Genomic DNA, 19,104 nt, shown 5'->3' with positions numbered 1-19,104 from the left:
ATCTACTTTTGGCTGGATGGGCCTTAAAGGCTAGCCATGCAGACTGCCTAGCTCCTTGGTATAGGTACTTCAGCATCTCCTGTGGTTGGAGAGGTTGTCCTCATCATCCCTTCACCTCACCTACCTAGGCCCTGTCATCCTGAGTCCCCACTCCCTTCAAGAAGTCTTCTCTGTCCTGGATTTGCCACCTGGATTTGAACTCTCCATTTCTAGGACCACAAGTCTTAACGATAAAACGGCCATAAGGTCTCTCGTCCAATCCGGAGCACACAGAGGTCTAGCTTCCCTGAACTACAGGAGCAGCCTGTTTGATAAGTCTTACTGGAATATGCTCTCCTATCATTTCCATGGGGAGGAAGTGAGGGAGGTTGCAAGGCCATCTTGTTGGGTAAGGTTGCTAGCCGGGAGTGGAGAAGATGAGAGAGGAAGCAGTGACCTCCTTCTAACAGTAAAGGACACCAGGTGACTATAATTTGTTCTGGTGACTCAGTGCATTCTGATTGTAGAAGCTCAGAGTTGGTGGGAGTCATAAAAGTCATGCCATCCAACCATCTAATATCACAAATGGGGAAACTGAGGCCTTAAATGTGTGTGACTTGCCCAGGGTCACAGAGTAGAAGATCACACCTCTCCTATCTTCAGCTCAGCTCAGCCATCCTACCTTTCCCTTACACCTGCCCATCACATGTAACTCCAGGACTGAGCCCAGTGCAGAAGCCCTGTGTTCAGACAGTTCTTTAAGAGTGTCTTGACACTAGAACTATATTGCTAATGATGAAAGATCTTTAAAGGTGTGTCTGAAGCAACTCTCCACATGCTTTTGTGCCCTGTGTGGGCGACTTGCTTTTTAGGTTAACATTTCAGTCTGCAGAGCAAGGAGGGTCAAACCACCCCATTCCCTCTGAGATTTTTCTCTCCACCCCAAATAAGAGTGCTATGTGCCCAACCAAAAGCACTAGTGGCCTGTCCTGCTAGATGGAGGCCAGTTGAGTTTGGTTCAGCCTCAGTGGAGTTCCCACTTGCTGCCAGACACCCTCCAGGTGCATAACAGCACATCATACCCATCCCTGCCCCGGGAGCTCACAGCACTGTTATGACCCCTGTTCATTGTACTCCTGCTTACTTGCTCTCCTGGGCAGTCTAAGCCTGGCCTTTTTCTCTGTCCCCCTCCCTGAGATCCCGGGTCTCCCTCCCGTACTTCTCTGGGAACGGGCACAGCAGAAGGCCACAATGGTTGCCATTAGGACGAGGAAGGCCACACCAGCTCCTACGGCCACCCCGATGATGACGGCCATTGGCACAGACTCTGTGGGAAAGAAACAGACAAGGCTGATGAGGGACAAAGAAACCTACTGTCCTGCTAGGATCCTACCCAGTCCCCCAGGTGCAGCCCCTGCCAAGCTGGGGCCAGACCACTGCCATGTGGGCCCCTCTTGGGAATGCCTCGGTCGGGCCTGGGCAGGCACAGACAGTCCAACAAGGGTCAGCTCTGCACAGGAATGTTGAGACTCGGTAGAGGACACAGACTAGGTGGAGAGTAGAGAGGAGCCAGGGGAAGGGGCAGATGCTAGAAGAGACAGTGGAGGGCCGGGGTGGGTGGGTGAAACTGGAGATGCAGGGCGAGGCTAGGCGAATTTAGCTCTCCTCAGCATTAAGGAAGGGATCTGTTATGCATGCAGTGACTGGTGAGTCATAAGTCCATGGCTTTTCTTTGAAAAAAAAAATGGTGATGGTCCCTGCCCTTGTTTATTCAGTTCATTACTTCCTTTTCTGTGGTTCCGGGAGAGTACGTACAGACAACCAACTCGCTCTGAAGCAACTTCCCCTTCCGGCCTGCTGGGAATCAGGACCCATGACCCACATGTCCAAGTGTTGGGACCAGGGAGTCCGATCAGCGTCTTTGCTGCCACAGTGCTCAGGAGAAAGACCCTGTCTTTTTCCTTGACCTTCACATCCAACTCCTTTTTCAAGGCCAGCCCTCCGACAGCCACCACCTGTTCTAGCCCCAAAGGCTCCAGAGTTCCTCACTTTGCTCTTTCCTCTGCCTGTCTGTCTCTGGCTCTTGCCGAACAGGCAAGAATGGTCGGTGATGATGTGGGGGAGGAAGACTTTTTCCAAAAAGCTCTGCCCCTTCTGTGGATGCGAACGAGCCCTGAGCATATGATTTTAGGCCCTGGGTAGTCGACCAGCTCTAGGAAATTCTGAGGCAGAGTGAAATTGGGTAATAATACACCCAAGCCTCTCTTTTGGTAAACACTGAAGTCCAGGGAAGTCAAGTGACTTGTTCAAGGACATGTGTTGCTACTGTGTATGAATCCAGGTCTCCTCATACTACTCCCAAGCCCATCCTGCTCTGTTCTCTGTGTCACATGGTATCCTCCAAAGGTCATGTGCTCCAGACTGCCCAGGCTGCTTGCTCATTGTGCCCACCTGCTCCATCACACCTTCCAAGCAACTTACTCCTCGTCTCTTATCTGTAACATGGAGTAGCAATGGTGTGACTTCAGAGGTTGTTACAGGCTTTCGGTGAAAGAATGTGGGAAAAGGTTTTGGAGCAGAGCCAGGGGCTCAGCTCTCATCAAGGATTTGTCCCAGTTGCTTTGTGTGTGGGGAGGACAGCAGCAGACAAAAGCCTTCACTGAGAGGGAATTCCTGTGAATGCCTGAGCTCCTTCCCCACCCACATTCATCAGTGCAACTTGGATGACCCGCAGAAGGCGAGGTGTTTGTTCAGGAGCTGTGGTTAGAGCATCATTGTTCTTTATTTCTCTTGCTGTTTTGGGAATGAAACTCAGGGTTTCATGCATACTAAGTGAGTACTCTGCTTCCCTGACCCCAGTTTACCCAAAGAGAAGGAAACACTGAAATTCTGGTCCCCAAGCTGCTGCTGTGAAGTGTGTGTGTGTGTGTGTGTCGGGGGGAGAGCACCTATTAGACAGACCTGGTATCTCACCACCCCAGGGTTCACACATGTAGTAGTCTTGGCCACTAATAGGTTCCCTACCTATTAGTGGCCAAGACTACTACAGAGGTGACAGGAGGTGACCAAGAGGAGGTAAGAATGGCAAACCCCAAGGATTGAAAGGGGAGGTATTGGGGTTGGACTCAGAAATCAGGACTGAGGAAAAAAAAAAAAAAGGATGTGATCTCAGTCAAGCTGGCTTTCACAAGCAGATGTTCCTGGTGAAATGTCATTGGTTCTGTGGTTTGCCTTTCTTTGTTTTGTGTTGGATCTAGCACTCCTGAGATTCCTAGTAGGTTTACTAGGGAAAACTCAGGGCTAGTTATCTCAGCTCAGAACCAATACATACTCTCTTAAAACCCCCAGGTTTTCAACGTTTCATCCATGACTCAGAGAGCTGAGGCAGCAGAATGATGGTCACTGCTTATTTGTGTCCATATTTTCTTGAGCTGTTAACAGCAGGGGGTGAGTGCATCCTGGGTAGGCAGTGGCAAAGGAGACGGGATCTGTGCCTCCAGGTGGCATCCCTCTCTAGGTCCCGGTAGGTCTCCTGTCCTGGCCTCTTGAAGTTTGACTTAGGTCATCTTTTAAGGCTACTTCTTTCTGGACAGAGCATTCCTTTGAGAGGGACTGGGGAGGGGTTCCCTTGCTTGGTTCTTTCCATCTAAGGAAGGGGACTGGGCATGAGGGAGTCTTAGGCACTGAAGGAGGAAGGAGTATGGAATAGAGATAGAGAGAGTCAGTGCCTCCACAGGACCTGGACCTCTAGAGAGTCCGAAGACTTCGGTGGCACATAATTACATGCTGCCTCTGGATGGGCCACAGAGGCCTCTGTGGGATGGTTGCCACCTAGATTGGTGCCCTGAGAAGGGCATGTGTGTCCAGGGAGTAGGAGATGTGGGCTCCACATGTAGCTAATTAAAGGAGTGACATGGGCCAGACAACCAGTGTGGGCAGAGAACTGAGACAGAGGACCCTCAGGCCTTAGGCCAGCCCTGCGGAGTAGGATTCACCACATCCTGCTGTTCTCTGGTGTCCTGCCTGGGGGTACCGAGGGGAACGGTTGTCAAGATGGAGCAAATCAACCCATGGAGCTTGATGACCACTTTGCTATGGGAGCCCTGAAGGGGCAGTGTCCAGCAGTCTTGGCTTGATGATGAGGTGATGCTTCCATGGGGGATACAGGGAGCAGGGAAGGTGGGGAGCCAGCAAGCATGGATGAAACAGGTCCCAGGCCCCCAGGGAGCAATGTGGAGCTGGTGATGATGTGAGGAGCAGAGTCAGGGAGGGCCTGGAAGCAGAGGGAGGCCAGGGCAGGGATGGGAACCAGGGCTTCTGAGGACAGGGGTGGGAGAGGAGCAGGAGCTGTGTCCTGGGGAGGAAGGAGCCCTGGGCTGTGGCGTCAGGCAGGTGTCTGGGGTCCCTTCTCCCACTGCTCTGACTTCACTAAGCCCTTGACCTGGGGAGGACAGAGAACTTAGCAGCCTCCCTGCCCCCTTTTGAGGCCCTCCCCTACTAGCCAAGAGTCCCTCCCTCCATCCCCGGGCAGTTCTCATCTGCTCCTTCCGTACCTGCTTCCAGCCCGGCTCCCGACTTCATTTCCGAACCTGTTTGGAAATAAAGCAAGCGTCCACAGCCAGGGCCTGGCTGGCCAGGGTGGGGTAGGACAGGGAATTGGTGGTCATCTGGAGGGGTGATGGGGGGGGGGGGATTCCCTCCTCTGTCAAGTCTCTAGGACTGATTCATACATCCAGATTCCCCCAACTGAACTTGAGCTCATTCAGCCTGACTTGGCCCTCCGGAACAGGGATAGGGTCAGAGAAAAGCCAAACCTGGAGGGGAGGTTTGGGGGGTGGGTGAGTCTACTAAAGGAGGGCACAGGGGTAAGGGCATCAAGGGGAAGACAAAGAGGGTAGGCAACAGGGGACCAGGGAGGTTTGGATGATGTGTGGATGGCATTATGCAAATTATATGCAAAGCGTTATGCAAAGCAGTACCTATTAGGAAGAGGTGTTTGGAGACACTGAGACATTTGATCTGCGGGTGCAATCACGGCCACCTCATGACTGACAGACTGAGGCTTGAGGGGTCTGGCTGGGACCACTCACTGGGCTTCCAACCTTTGAGCAGGAGGCCCAGGCCTGCTGAACACCACCCCTGAACCCCATGGCTGGGCACGTGATGGTAGACAGAAGATCTGCAGCCCATTTCGGGACCTAACGTGCTGCTGCTATGTGCTGAGCGAACTTCTCTGGCCTGGCTCTCCTCTTTCTGGGACTCTCTGTTTGGTAGTCTGAGCCAGAGAACGTTCAATGGAGACTGGAGTTCTAGGGTTTGTTCTGAGATGAGAGCTTGCTGTGTTGGCCAGGCTGGTCTTGAATGTGCGGGCTCAAGGGATCCTGCTACCTCAGCGTACCACGTAACTGAGAGTCCAGGCACACACCACCATGCCCAGCAACAGACCGAGTTCTTAGCTAAGATCAGGAGCTAAGCAATGGGCATATGGGGTCATAGTGACGGGTCATAGTGAGGTGAGCTTACTTCTTTCCTCCTCTCTCTCAAAATCCAGCTGCGCTGTGTTCCAGAATTGGCCAGTGTCTCCTCTAGGGTACAGAGCTCCAGGTGTCTCCTGGAGGTTGCAAGTGCTCTGAGCCCAGCCCCCACCCCCTCACACAGGCAGCGCTGCCCTTCAGCTTCAGCTTTGGTCACAGGCAGCGCTGCCCTTCAGCTTCAGCTTTGGTCCATCCTTGGGCAGAATGTGTGGAAGCCAGGGTCTGTGGAAGCCATTGGGTGTTTATCCCCACCGTGAACCCAGCTCACTCTGAGGTCACCCTTTCCTGAACAGCCTCAGAGGCCACCACTCAGAGTAGTTTTTTTTCTCTTGCTGGGGCGAATGCCCCTTGCTGGAGAAGGTAGCTCTGTGAGACTGTGTGGCACTTAGGAAGAGCACTATGCCTCATCCCTGGATCTGGCCTGCATTCCCCGGTCCCCCGGGCACCCTGGAGTTCTCACCTTGTTCCTTGAGTCGGATGATCTCTGTGTCAGAGCCGAAGCTGTTCCAGGCTGTGCAGTTGTAGATGGTCTGGAAGTCAGCACGCACAATGTTGCTAATGGTCAGCGTGGAGATGACACCCTCCTCGGTGCTCACTGTCTCCACTGTGTAGCGCCCTGAGGTCCCTGATTCCAGCACATTCTCCTTCCAGGACCAGGCCTGCCGGATTGTGCAGGGTTAGGAGAGTCCGTCCCAGGACCATGGTGTCACCCCTCCAAGATGCTGACATAGCTAGGCTTATGTTTACAGTCACTGCCACACTTATCACCAACCTAAACACACGTCACAAATAGAAACAACCCACACGAGCACATTATCATACACGTACATAGACACCACATCAAACATATGTGTCCACACTGATAAGTGTGCATGCACATACCTCACACTACAAACACACCCACACATGCACATTATAAAACACATAGACTCAATACACACATATCAACATGGGCAAGTGTATACATACTATACCACATGCTATGAAAAAATACACATGTGCAACATATCACACGCATGTATGCACATAAGCACACACACACCACAAACATTTTTGTACATGTGCACATGACATAAGCCATGTATTCAGAGGGACTCATATACCATATCACATCACAATGTACATGTGTGTATGTACCACAGTATACATAAATATACATCACACCATATAAACATATGCCACACCACATATGCTCGTCATATCATATCACATACCACATATACAAACATCCATATGTTTTATACATATATCACCAACCACATACTGCACATACATATACTGCAAATACATATACGTATGCATACATCATGACAAACAGTCTCACATCAGACACTGAATTCCATCAAGCATGTACACATAAACATACCACAACACATTGTGTAGTCATACCATATCACGCATACCAAGAACACATATTAATGCAAACACAGACATTCCAACATATACACACACCATTACACATGTGCATCACACATACCACATGCACACATGCATCACAGCATGTAGCACATCGCACACCTATAATGCATGTATACACCTTCTACTGACCATGTACATGCACACCCACACAGGTTGGGGACACCTCCAAGGATATTTCCTTTCCTGAAGGGTACCCTATGTGGCTCTACACTGGAAACATTCACTAGGCAAAGAGTGACCCTTTGTGCAGCAATGTAGCCCTTCACATGGCCACCTGTCTGGGCTTCCCTGCCAGTACTCCCGAGTGCTGAGCCTTGGAGAGATGGTCCACAGTGACTTTACAGATGCTTTAAGGCAGGTTATTACCAGACTGCTCTCCACCTCTCATTGTAACAGGATGACCTTGAACTGCTTACCCCCCTGTTTTCACCTACCACTGTTGAGGTTATGAGTCTGGACCATCTCACCCTTTCTACAGGTTTAGAACTCTGTGCTCCATCAGCTCCATCTCTTTATTTACAGGGATGCCTTTGCATGAACTTTATCACGTTAACCATATACACAACGCTACTCCATGTTCACTGTCAGAAGGCCCAGGTGAGAGCCTGGCTTCCCTTCCTCTGGACCAGATCCTTCCTGGTGTGGGGCTCTTTGTGGAATCCTTGGTTCTGCTCACTCAGGCTAGCACCCCTCACCACTATGGCAACCCCAAAGGTCTCCAGACACTGCCAGATGCCGCTAGGGGACCTAGTGAGAACCACTAGCCTAGAAATAAATAGCCACAAAGAAAAAGATGGCATAACAATGCTCAAGGGTGATTGAAGGGGATGTTTTACAATGGCCATGTGTTATATTTATAATTAAAAAAACTAAAGAGCGGATGGGGAGACATAGGTAATAGTTACTATGTGCAATTATTTGCAATTTTATGTGACTCTTTCCGACAGCAAATGAACCAGATGCCTGAGACAACATTTAACAGCAATAATCCTTTAACAATGTCTTAGTTTACTAGGCAGCATCTCTGGCACACAGAGGCTCTTATTAGAGTAGTGCCCATCTGAGGCAGAGCCTTCCAGCCCTGTCGCTCTGTGGAGCTGGCCTCTGGGCAGTCTTTTAGCAAGACCATCTGTGGTGGTTTGGATGAGAAGGCCTCCATAGGCTCATATGTTTGAATACTTGGTCCACATTGGTGGAACTGTTTGGGAAGGATTAGAAAGTGAGGCTTTGGTGGAGGAGGTGGGTCACCCGGTGGGCTGGATTTGAGGTTTCAGAAAGACCAGTGTCTTTCCCAGTGTGCTTGCTGCCTTCTCAGCTGTTCCCACCACTATGCCCTTGCTCTGCCATCATGGACTCTAACCCTCTGAACTGTAAGCCCAATTAAAAGCTTTCTTTTGTAAGTTACCTTGGTCTTGGTGTTTTGTTGCAGTGATATAAAGGAACTAAGTCACCATCATGGGGCAGAGGATTACTAAAACAACACTTTCCCTCAGAAGTGCTAAAAATGCTCTTTTCTTTGTTTTCATACTGGAGCAGCTACCAGCTTCAGATTGATTGGGGGTGCAAAATCCTCTGTTTGAGAAGATGGCTTAGTGGGTAAGGTTTGCCACATGAGCCTGATGACCTGAGTTGGATCTCCAAAACCTACACAAATATGGAAGGAGAGAACCGACTCCACAACGTTGGCCTCTGGTCTCCATTCATGCACTAGGGCATTTACTCCACCTCCATGTCCTACCCACACAATGATAAGACATCAAACAATTTAAGTCTTTCTTCAACACAAAGCCCATCATGCAGATGATGGAGGGTGTGTGGTCTGCCTTAGAGGCGGAGAGGTTGGAGGAAGAAAAGATAACACAGTGGTCATTTTAGAGGGAACGTTTGGATCTGGAAGACACAGAGTATCCCTGGGCATTAGGAGCAGAAGAGCCTGAAGAGGATGACTCTGGGAGATGTAGGGATGGAGGGCCATAAACTGCACCCAGTTTACAATTTCAGCACACTGGCTTTGAGGCCAGGAAAGAAAAGAAACGGGCTGCCCTTCCCTCTACTGTTTCCACATGCTCCCTGCACTCAGGATACCTAATTCAATCTGAATCATTAATGTTGGCACTTGAAGGCATGAACACCCCCAAGCTTGCCTGTTCTGAGACAGGAGGCTGCCTCCCCCTATTTCGTCTTCAGGTGTATTCTCAAGACACAGATAGGTATCATTTCCCCCTACGGAGGAAAGGGAGGCTCCAGTTCCAGCACCAATTTGCAGGCTGCCCAGGCTTTGGCAGAGGTGCCCCCTGGATCCCGGGAGCAGGTGCACTGCTGGTGCCCTCACCACCATCCCTCCCTGGAGCACTCACGATTCGGTCAGGTGGCGGCGTGCTCCGGATGAAGCACTTGATCTGGCCCTTCTCTCCATGGAGGGCATGCTGGGTCTGTGTGCTGGAGATGATGGGGGGTCCTGTTGGAAAGATGACATCATGTCAGGGAAGCAGGAAGGGCAAAGCCCCAGCTGGCACCCACTTTGGTGGGTTCAGAAGTGTGGTCACCAACCCAAGCCTCCAGCAAACATTAACAGAAGGCCTGTGTGTGCCAGACAGAGTGTGAGGTAGGGGACCTGAAGATAAATTAGGCATTCAGTCATAATCCTTTCCAGGGATCATGATCGAACGCTTCCATGTCAGAATCCCCAAAAGGTATAAATAACTAATAAAAGGTGGCGAGTGTTCATACCACGGGAGCGGTGCAGATAAAGTACTGACTGGCTTCAGAGGAGAGAGAATAATTCTATCTGCAGATGGGGAATGCTTTGCAAAGGAGATGGTGAGCTTGGAAAGGGAGTCAAGGCAGTATGAGAGAAAATTGCAAGGAAGAGCAGAAGGATGCCATCCAGCCTTCCCCATTGCTGGGATTCAAGCCATTTCTCAGTTGTCCAGCAGAGGGCACACTTGCCTAACAAACAGGGTGTCTCTGCTGGGTCAAGAAGGGAAGAAAAGCGTGCTGTTTCTTCACCAAGGGCGGGAATTACCCTGTAAATGGGGAAGTGTACTAGCTGAGCTCATAGTCTTAATCCTATATAGGTCTCAGAAGATCCTGTAGTTTATGTCTTCTTTGTCCCCACATACACACCCAGCCAGGCCAGGTGAAACCACAGCTGCAAACCTGACCCAGTATTATCCCACTCGGGGTGTGTGTGTGTGTGTGTGTGAGAGAGAGAGACAGAGACAGAGACAGAGACAGAGACAGAGACAGTGACAGACAGAGAGACAGAAAGAGACAGTCTCTGAGTAAGAGAGAGAGAGAGAGAGAGAGAGAGAGAGAGAGAGAGAGATCTGTCAGCTTCTGAGGGCCAGTCTCATTTATCACATTGGGCAGCCAAGAAATGGCCATCTGGAGTGAAGCCTGTCTCCTGACACTTCCAGTTAAATACCCCTTATCTACAGGTAACTTCCTGGGCTGGGCAGTTGAGAGACGAGGGTGGGGTTGAGGGTGGGGATGAAAACCTTCCCATGTGTTCCCAGTCCCTGGGGTGATGGTTGGGATTTAGACCACAGAACAGACAGAGGAAAGATGGCTAGGAGCAAGAGATCTGGAGAACAGGCAAAATTATGCCGAGAACAAAACAAAAATTGCTGCAAACATAATTGCTGTTTATTAACCACCTTAATTAAAACAGATTTGCATTTCTATGAGTAGTTCTCAGCCAAGGGGGGAAAAGGTATTGGGAGAGATGGCTTCTGAGTTTAGAATGGAAATAGCTCTGTCTGGTGCACAGGATATGGGTGACTGCAAGGTAAGAGCTTCGCCCTCAGAAGGCTTTAAAGATGGGCTGAATCTTGCTTTCTTCCTCAGAGTTCCTCAGCTCCAAGGAGCCTTTGGCCCCAAGCCACAGCGGCCCTACATTCTGAGGACCCTGGGTAATGCTTTTGCTTTGCAGCTGGGCTGAGGAGTGATGATACCATAAAATCTTTGCCTTTCATTTCCCAGGAACTAGGAATCCCCAAAGGGCTTCACAGGGTTCTAAAAGCTGTCAACAAATACATATGCGTTTATGGGCTTCTTAAAAGAAAACAAAAAACCAGGATAAAGGAAACCAGGCCCAGAGAGCCAATCGGCCATTGGCAGCCATCTTCCCCTTCCTCTGGGTACCCACTTTGAGCCAACTCAGGTTATGGCGGTGCCAATTCATTTCCCAAAGGCCACTGGACTGGCTGTCACCCACAGGAGGGGTTGGCAGAGCTGGAATGTGCATTCTAGACTCCCAGGCCCCTGTCTAGCAGCCTCACCCCACCTCCCCACCTGTTCTCCAATTGCAGGGAGGACAGACAATGCCATCCCTGGTGGAGGCTGGCAGGTCCTCCCCTTGGGTCATTTCATCCAGGCCCCAGTCTCAGTGTGACTAGCAGAAGATAAACCTGGGCAGTTTCCCTCCTTCTGCCGATTCCTTCAGCTCTTCTCCGCCCAGCAACCCAGGAAAGGTGTGCAGGCCGAGAGGAACAAAAGGACAGGATAATCGTTGGCTGGATGCCAGGGCCTAGACTGGAATGTGGGTCCCCCTAAGGTGTGTGTGTGTTCCCTAGACGCAAAGGGAGAGTTCTTTCCCCCCAAAGTCTTTTTAAGTTCCCATTAGGAAACGCCTGGATGTCTTAGAGCAACAATAAAAATGCCAGTCCCCACCTTACACACCCTTTCCTCCCAGACATAAAGATGCTCAGTTACCAGCTCCAGGTTTGGGGACTCTGGTGGGCATGCGTGAATCTGAGGGTTCCTAGCCTCCAGGTCACAGCTGACAATAGGCATGGCAGCTTGGCTCCTCAGCGCCCTCCCCAGAGCGGGCAGTGGGGCGGGCTGCTGAATTCACTGTGGCCTGGCGCGCTGAGTGGAGTGTCAGACGCCCGGTGCGGCAGGAAAAGGCTGCAGCCTGTGTTGCCATGGATATACTGAGGCGCGATCAGATGCTGTTATTTTTAGCCCTGCAGTGCCAATTTATTGGTGGCATCCTGGGGACACACAGGCAAGGCAGGAGGGCTGGGGAGTCTGGGTTCTGCCTGGGATAGGTGATGTGTGAATGCCCTGGGGTCTGGCTAGATTGAGCAGACTGGCCATTCCTCTGCAGCAGTTGCCTCTCTTTGCAGGAGAGGAGAAGAGGAACTTCGGGGCAGGAGCTGGGTAATGGGGACAGCGGAGGGGTGCTGAGGAGGCATCAGGCTGGGCTTGGTTTTCCAGCAAAGGGGGAGAATAGATGATTTTCCATGGGTGGCTTCCCAGGTTGAGACAAAGTCACTTGAGCTCATTTCCAGAACGTGGCTCAAACCCTGCTTTCAGGTCAAGGCCCTAAAGCCTCACACAAAGGCCTGTAACCTCTGACTTTTTTTTTTTTTTTTGGCCAGGATAAAATTTCAGCACCTAATCACTCCTCGACTGAGATCCTTTTGAAGGTATTGAAAAGGAGGAGGGTGTCCACAAACTTACCAGCTTGCCTTTACCTCCACAGACAGATGGAACGGCTATGTTAGGGGCAACAATGCCTAGAGTCAGTGACCACCCATTGGGGACAATGCCTGGTTCTGGGGTCCTTCCCCTTCTTCCCACCCGCCTCCCATCATGGTGTCTGCGTGCGAGCCTTACCATTGACAGTCAAGGTCACCTCTCTCTCCCCAGCTCCTACCCGGGGCACCACAGCCCGGCACACGTACTTCCCAGCGTCCTCCTGGCGGACAGATTTGAGGGTCAGAGTCTTCTCGTTGCTCAGGACCTAGGAGGAGGTGAGGAGGATCAGTCACAGAGCGTGAAAAGGAAGGCTTTCTCCGCCTGGGGTCGATGGCTGACACAGAGGCCAGCATCTCTGGAAACACTAAGGTGACAGTGCCCTTTAGGCTTTGGAGAGGAGACTCCCCCACCCCCACACACATGGGGACCCCCCTTCCAGATGCAGGCCTGTGGGGATAGTGCATGGTAGAAGAAGTGTGAGACCCCCTAACCGAGGACCCACGGCTTCTTCATACGGAAAGAGGGATGCTACCCTCCTGCGACCTCCCAACTGCCCATGGGTAAAATGATCCCACAATTGAATGTGGAGGGTCCTTGAATCCAGGTTTTCAGAGTCATTCTTACTATCCCTTTGGGAGACAGCTGGAGGTATGAATGTAGTCTTGGACACTAGCTATTCCTGCTCCAGCACCGAATACCTGCATGGTATAGGTCAGTTACTATCTCAGAGGCTCATCCATCTGACGGGGGCAAAGACACCACCTGGAACAGCGCTGTAACTGTGAGAGAACATAATAGGCTACCCAAGGTTGGGGCCTTCTGCCTGTCCCCAAAACATCGTGCTAAGACTAAGGGTGAGTTTGTCTAGGGAGAGTTTAGAAGTCTTCCTAGTGCCAGGGCAAACTGCCCTTGGCAGAGTGTGTTCAGAGTGATATGGGTACAGGTAGGCCCCTGAGTTCCCGTTCCTCTTTCTGGGACCCCTTTGGCTTATTACAGAGATTGACTCCCCCCAAAGCCTCCTGCTTGCTCCGCTATCTCTCCCCCAGTTTCTGCCGTAGGACCCCGGAGCCTGGTCTGAAGACTCACCACACCAGAACCCCGTTTCATCCACACGATGGTCAGAGACGGGTTGCCGATCCATGCGCAGCTGAAGACAGCATCCGAGCCCAGGTCTACCAGCAGCGACTGGGGCTCTGAGGTCATCCGGGGACCAACTGCGATGGGGAGGAAAGAGGAGACGGGCTCAGGGATGGGGGAAGCTCTGGGGAGCCTTCTCACTCTCTTCTTCTTTTCACCCACCCCAACTGGAAGAAGGGAGGCGCTGGGTTAGCCACCTCAGTCCACTTCAGCCCACTCCCTGAGGTACGGGAGCAGGACTCCGGAAGTGAGGATGAGACCTCTTCTCTCCAGGCTCAGTTTTTCTCAGGTCCACAGAGCAGGCAGTACCAGCCACAGGATGAATGAACTGAGGCCAATTTCTACCTTGATTTACCTCGCAGTCCCTTCTTTTTGTCCTTGATCTGGCTGGTTTCAGAAAGTTAAGGGAACCTCCTGCTTTAGAAATCTTGGGCATTGGGACCATGACATGAAATGACGTGGCCCAACTGGAGCCCTTCTAGGGTGTCTTCCACCAGGTGCTCTCAGGGTGTCTTCTATCCAGATACCCCAGAACCCCTTCTTAGCCTTCTAGAAGTAGACTAGCTTCTAGTCCCATTTCTGACACCTCTGCTAAGTATATGCGAACCCTTCTCTGCCCTATTCCAACACTCTGGCCTATAGAGCAAGCCTTGCTTCACACAGTGGCTGGGGTATTCAGAAAGCTGCCCAGGAAGGCCTTAGGACACTTTTTTTTTGAGGGGACAAAGCCCGATTTCTGGAATTGGGAGATAGAGATGAGTTTCATGATGTCACAGATAAAGAAAACACATCTGCTGAATCTTTGTGGGATGAAAGAGCCAGGCAATGCCAAGTTTGTGAAAGCGCTTTTAAACCTAATGGGCAGTCTGCGAGCTGATTATGTGTATGGCTATGATATGTATCCCAGGCTGGCTTTGAACTCACTATGTAGCCCTGCCTGGCCTCAAACTCAAGGCAGTCTTCCTGCTTTAGCCTTGTGAGTGCTGGGATCACAGGTGTGTATGTATCCAGTTAGCTAGTCCTCAGACTAGGTTGGCCTCATCTGTTGGGCCACTGGTAAGAAAAGGGGGCTGTCTATGAGTCCCCTCAGTGGGACAGTGCAGTGTATGTGTGTACAAGTGATGGATTTGGTCATTGTCTGGCCTCAGTAAAGTCATGAGTCACCCTGCCACCTACTCACTCTGTGCAGCGGAGTGTCCACATCCCTCATTTTGGTAGTAGGAATAAGGTCTACTTATGGACTGTGTGTTCGTGTCCCCCTCTGAATTATAGGTTGAAACCCTCAGTGTGGACGCATTAGGAGGTAGAGCCCTTGGGGGGTGACTGGGATACAAGGGCTCTAGAACAGTCACGCTGGCTCTTGATTCCTGCTGGTCGGCCCACCCAGTCCATGGGAACTGGTCACTGCACTCTGGGCTGGTACTGCCTCATTTGGGCAGTCAAAGATCTAAGTGGGAGTGGTACTAGGGGATGCTGTAAGCACAAAATGTGGCACACTAGATGGTGGGTGATGAAGCTAGCCACAGTCTCAGACAGACACCACCCACTGCCCACTCCCCAGGGTTTCCCGAGTCCCCACACTCACAGTAGACATCCACTGTGCGGCTGAGGTTGGTGCTGCCCAAGGCATTGGTCACTTCACAGGACACAGGCTCTGAGAAGTATGTGTAGTCCACAGTGGTCCTGTACAGCTCCCCAGATGCCTCTTTGATGATGTGACCTCGTTTGGCCCACCTGCAATGGAGGCCAGAGGTCTATGGGGGGAATCCTTTGGGAAGTTAGACATACCCGTCCTTCAAGAAAATGAGGAGGGGATGGTCTTGTACCCACAACACGGTCATGCAGGTGATTGGCTTTGAGCCATGGTCACCACGCAGTCAAGTAAGTCACTTGACAAGTAAGGCACTCTGGAGGTGACAGTTACCTGGTTGATCACTCCATAGTATCCAGGTCATTCGCTAATTCAACTCTCAGTCACCAGACAGCTTGGCCATACTGCTTTGAGCTCTATCCTGAGCCCTGTCCTGGACCATGTAGGAAAAGTGGGGAGACTGAGTGCATGACATCAGAGGTGAGAGCTAATGATGCATGCCCTATACACGCATGTACATTGCACACACGCGTGTGTGCATCTCCCTACACACACAAGTTTGGTTTCCAGACAAGAAGATGTAGGATGAGGTTACTGAAACCCTACATTATGCTCTCATTTGCCTCTGACCTATCACCTGCCCCGCACAGATCTCTCACGTGCCTCTGTCTTCTTGTAAATCTTTTCAGCCTTCCTTCTAGGGTCGGCACTTGATTTTACTATCCACTCTGCCCTCCACCCCTGGCTTTGTTCCTCTGAGGCCACAGACCCATTAGCCCTGGTCGGGTGGGGACCAGTGGGTAGAAAGTTTCTCTCATGAGCTAGCTGATCAGTACCATATTGAAAGGAAGAGACCAAAAAGCCTCAGGCTTCAGGCTTGGTCTCGGTCCTGGGCTAGTGATCACCATATCAGAGCAGCCACCAGGTGACCGCCATGTGCACAAAGGTGTATGTGAGTGTGTGTGCATGTGCAAAAGCACACGTAATGTATGCACATATGCTCATGAGGGTTTTCATGTGTGGTGTGCAAGTATGAGTACCTGCATGGATGCCTATATGTATATTATGTGTACATGAGGGTTTGCTTGTGTGCAAGTGAGTATGTGCAAGTACATGTGTGTATATGTGTACATGAGGGGGTTTGTATATGAGCAAATTTAAATATGTATACATGTGTGCGTGTGTGTGCATCTGTAAGTGTGAGAATGCACATCTATGTGTGTACGTGAAGGTTTGCCTGTGTGCACTTGTGAGTATGTACTTGTGTGCTTGTGTACATGGAGGAATTTCATGAATATAAATGTGGATATGTACTTGTGTGCTCATATAAGGGGTTTACATGTGTGTAGGTGTATGTGCATGCACACACACATCTGTACATGAGTGTGGGTGAGTAAATGTGTGAAAGTATGAAAATTTACATATGTGTATACATGTGCATGTGAGGGTATGCATGTGTGCAAATATGAGTGCATGTGTGTATGTCTATGTGTATGAGTTTGTTTGTGTATGTGAGGGTTTGCACGTGTGCAGGTGTATGTGCATGTGTGTATGTGTACATGCCTATGAGGGTTTGTATGTGTGAGTATGAATGTATATGTGTGTGTGCTTGTGTACATGTAGATTACAGACCTCTAAAGGAAAAGCATTTACAGCTCCTTGGCTTAAATGTATTGTATACAACATTCATTCTTTGAAAACACAGAATTTCCAGCCAGGCTCCCAGGGATCTGCAGCCTGTCTTGAGGTGTTTCCAGAGCTGGAGAGACCTCTGGCTCCACTGCTGCTTCTCTGCCCTTCCTTCCTCTGCTCCTGGCCCTTTCTTGGTGACACCGACTCTGTCTCCTCCCTCTCTCCACTAGCTCTTCACTCAGTGTGTCCTGTCTAGCCCCTAGAGAGACGGCCACTTCTCTACATCCCAAGGAACACCTAGACTGGCGCCATGTAATTGTTATCTCGAATTAATATCGAGTAACTATTAGGAACACAATTAATAATAACAATTATAGTTTAACAACAGAGCGAACCATAGCTCCCCGAGAGCTTAAGGAGCTTCCCAGCAAACCATTATGAGTTATTCATGAGTCGTTTCAATTCCTAACTTTAATTTAATGACCAGATTTAATAGTCAGGCACGGCCCCTGCCTGAGGTGGATTAATTCCGTTCTAGACACACAGCTGGGGATCAGTGTCCAGCCTCTACTCCTTCCGACCTGTCGGAGGGAGGGCTTATACGTGGTGGGGAGCCTGGTGAGGAGCTGATGGCTGAGAGGAGGGTGGGGAGAGGCCCAGGTAAGCTTTCCTTGCACTTCATACTTATAGCATGTAGCGGGGGCTGGGCCTGTGCCTGTGCCCAGGGGCACTGGTTCAGACGGGCGGGCTGTTTTTCTCTGGGGGACCCTGGAGAAGATGGAACCTTTTTCATTCTCTTTCTGGGACCCTCACTGCGGAGCTTAGGGAAGGTCATACTCCCCAGGATCTGATTGTTGGAACTCCTGGGGCCTGGCAGGCCTGTAGCTCAGTAGTCCAGGGTCTGTGGTTGCACCTTCCAGGCCAGTGGGCATTTCTTTTCACCCAAAGGAACCAAAGAGAAGGAGAATTAGGATATGGCCGGCCATGGTAAGTTTTCCACCTTAGGAAAAATCTGAGCCAGCTCAAAGGAGGGAAGGCAGGAAGGATGCTCTGACTCTCCTGTTTCAGGGTCATGGGAGAAGGAGGGAGTTGTCTATAGGACTGGATTTCAGAAGGCAGAACCCAGGGCTTTTTGGGAAGGGGACAAGAGCCCTCTGCTCATATCTTGACTGTCCAGTCTTTCTTCCCCTCACTTACTGGCTTCACATATCAAACAGCTCTCTGAAGGCCCTTCCAGGAGCACTCAGGCTGAGACTATCTCAGTCCAGTATTGGGCCTCAGGGTTCCAGAACCGAAGAGCAGCTTCCTTCTTACCCTCACATTCCCCGCCACGGCATCTTCACCGTCTTTCCCAGGCCCTCCTTAGACTGCTTTAGCGTAAGCCTTTTCAATCAATGTCTAATTTGGTCTGAACAAATGTAAGAGGATTAATTATTTATATCACAGAATCAAGAGACCCAACATGTCGCAGCGGCAGGTTGGTGTGTCAAACAGCCCTGTACGCTTTATCTGGGGGGATTGTGGTCTTTTATCCCATATCTGTCAGAGACCTTCAGAAGATGAAGCCCAGAACACCTCTTGTTGTGCTTAAGCCTGGTCCTCTAACCCGGGCCCTGGTCCCCGCCGGCAGTGAAGAAGGCAGCTTCCTTGCCCAGTCAGGTCCATCTCAGGGTAGGGTTGAGAGAGGGTGCACGTCTAATTTCAGAGATTACAGCCTCTTAGGTGGACCAAGGAGGAAGCAACCAAGATGAACTAATGGAAGAAGCGAAGATCCCTATAATCTTGTCAATGCCATTTGGGAAAAAATATCAATGTACTTATGTTAAAGATTTGCTTAAGGCATTTCCTCCTGGGTGCTAGTGCTACGTGGGAAATTAAAGTGGGCTGCTGGCAGGACCTTGGTGGAAGGAAGCGGGTAGACAGGAGCCTCAAACCTCTCCTCACCGTAACAGCCCAGGCCAGCCCACCCCAGCTTTCCAACCACTTCCTGGGGGCCAGAAGGGCTCCCCAGGCCTTTTCAGTCCTAGAGCAAGCCCAAGCTGGTGCTGCTATGGTTTTAGAAGCACCCGTTAATCAGAAGGTCCTAAGAATTGGTAGCAAATAAGAGCAGTGGCCATCTGCGGGGAGTCCAACCACTGTTATCCCTCTTTTACACCAGGAGTTCACGTGGGATTCAAATGCTTCAGGGTAAGATAGGAAGGGAGGGAGTCCTATAGGACTCAACGGTCCAGGAAAATTGCATGTTCTCTCCGTGTTCATGTATTAATTTGTTAGCTTGAAGAAACTCAAATTTCAAATCGAAAGAAAAGTTTTAGTAACTGCCAC

General features: G+C 50.6%; 1 protein-coding gene across 6 annotated transcripts in view; it reads right to left on the bottom strand.

Annotated features, from left to right (window-relative positions):
- Positions 1 to 19,104, bottom strand: part of Kirrel3 (kirre like nephrin family adhesion molecule 3) — a 569,791-nt gene that overhangs the window by 6,221 nt on the left and 544,466 nt on the right. For 3 of the 6 annotated variants that reach the window (XM_052756044.1, XM_052756079.1, XM_052756035.1), the window contains 7 exons: positions 15,142 to 15,290; positions 13,506 to 13,633; positions 12,558 to 12,684; positions 9,290 to 9,390; positions 5,974 to 6,172; positions 4,533 to 4,568; positions 1,124 to 1,306 (listed from right to left, as the gene is read on the bottom strand). In XM_052756044.1, the coding sequence (XP_052612004.1) occupies positions 1,124 to 1,306; positions 4,533 to 4,568; positions 5,974 to 6,172; positions 9,290 to 9,390; positions 12,558 to 12,684; positions 13,506 to 13,633; positions 15,142 to 15,290 (923 nt within the window). The remainder of the gene's footprint in view (positions 1 to 1,123; positions 1,307 to 4,532; positions 4,569 to 5,973; positions 6,173 to 9,289; positions 9,391 to 12,557; positions 12,685 to 13,505; positions 13,634 to 15,141; positions 15,291 to 19,104) is intronic. The other 3 variants (XM_052756062.1, XM_052756053.1, XM_052756069.1) reach the window with 3 other exon arrangements.

The sequence above is a fragment of the Peromyscus californicus genome, unplaced genomic scaffold, assembly GCF_007827085.1.
Source record: "Peromyscus californicus insignis strain IS unplaced genomic scaffold, ASM782708v3 Scaffold_11__1_contigs__length_118956290, whole genome shotgun sequence".
Classification (NCBI taxonomy): Eukaryota; Metazoa; Chordata; class Mammalia; order Rodentia; family Cricetidae; genus Peromyscus; species Peromyscus californicus.
This window is presented reverse-complemented; position numbering and strand designations above follow the sequence as displayed.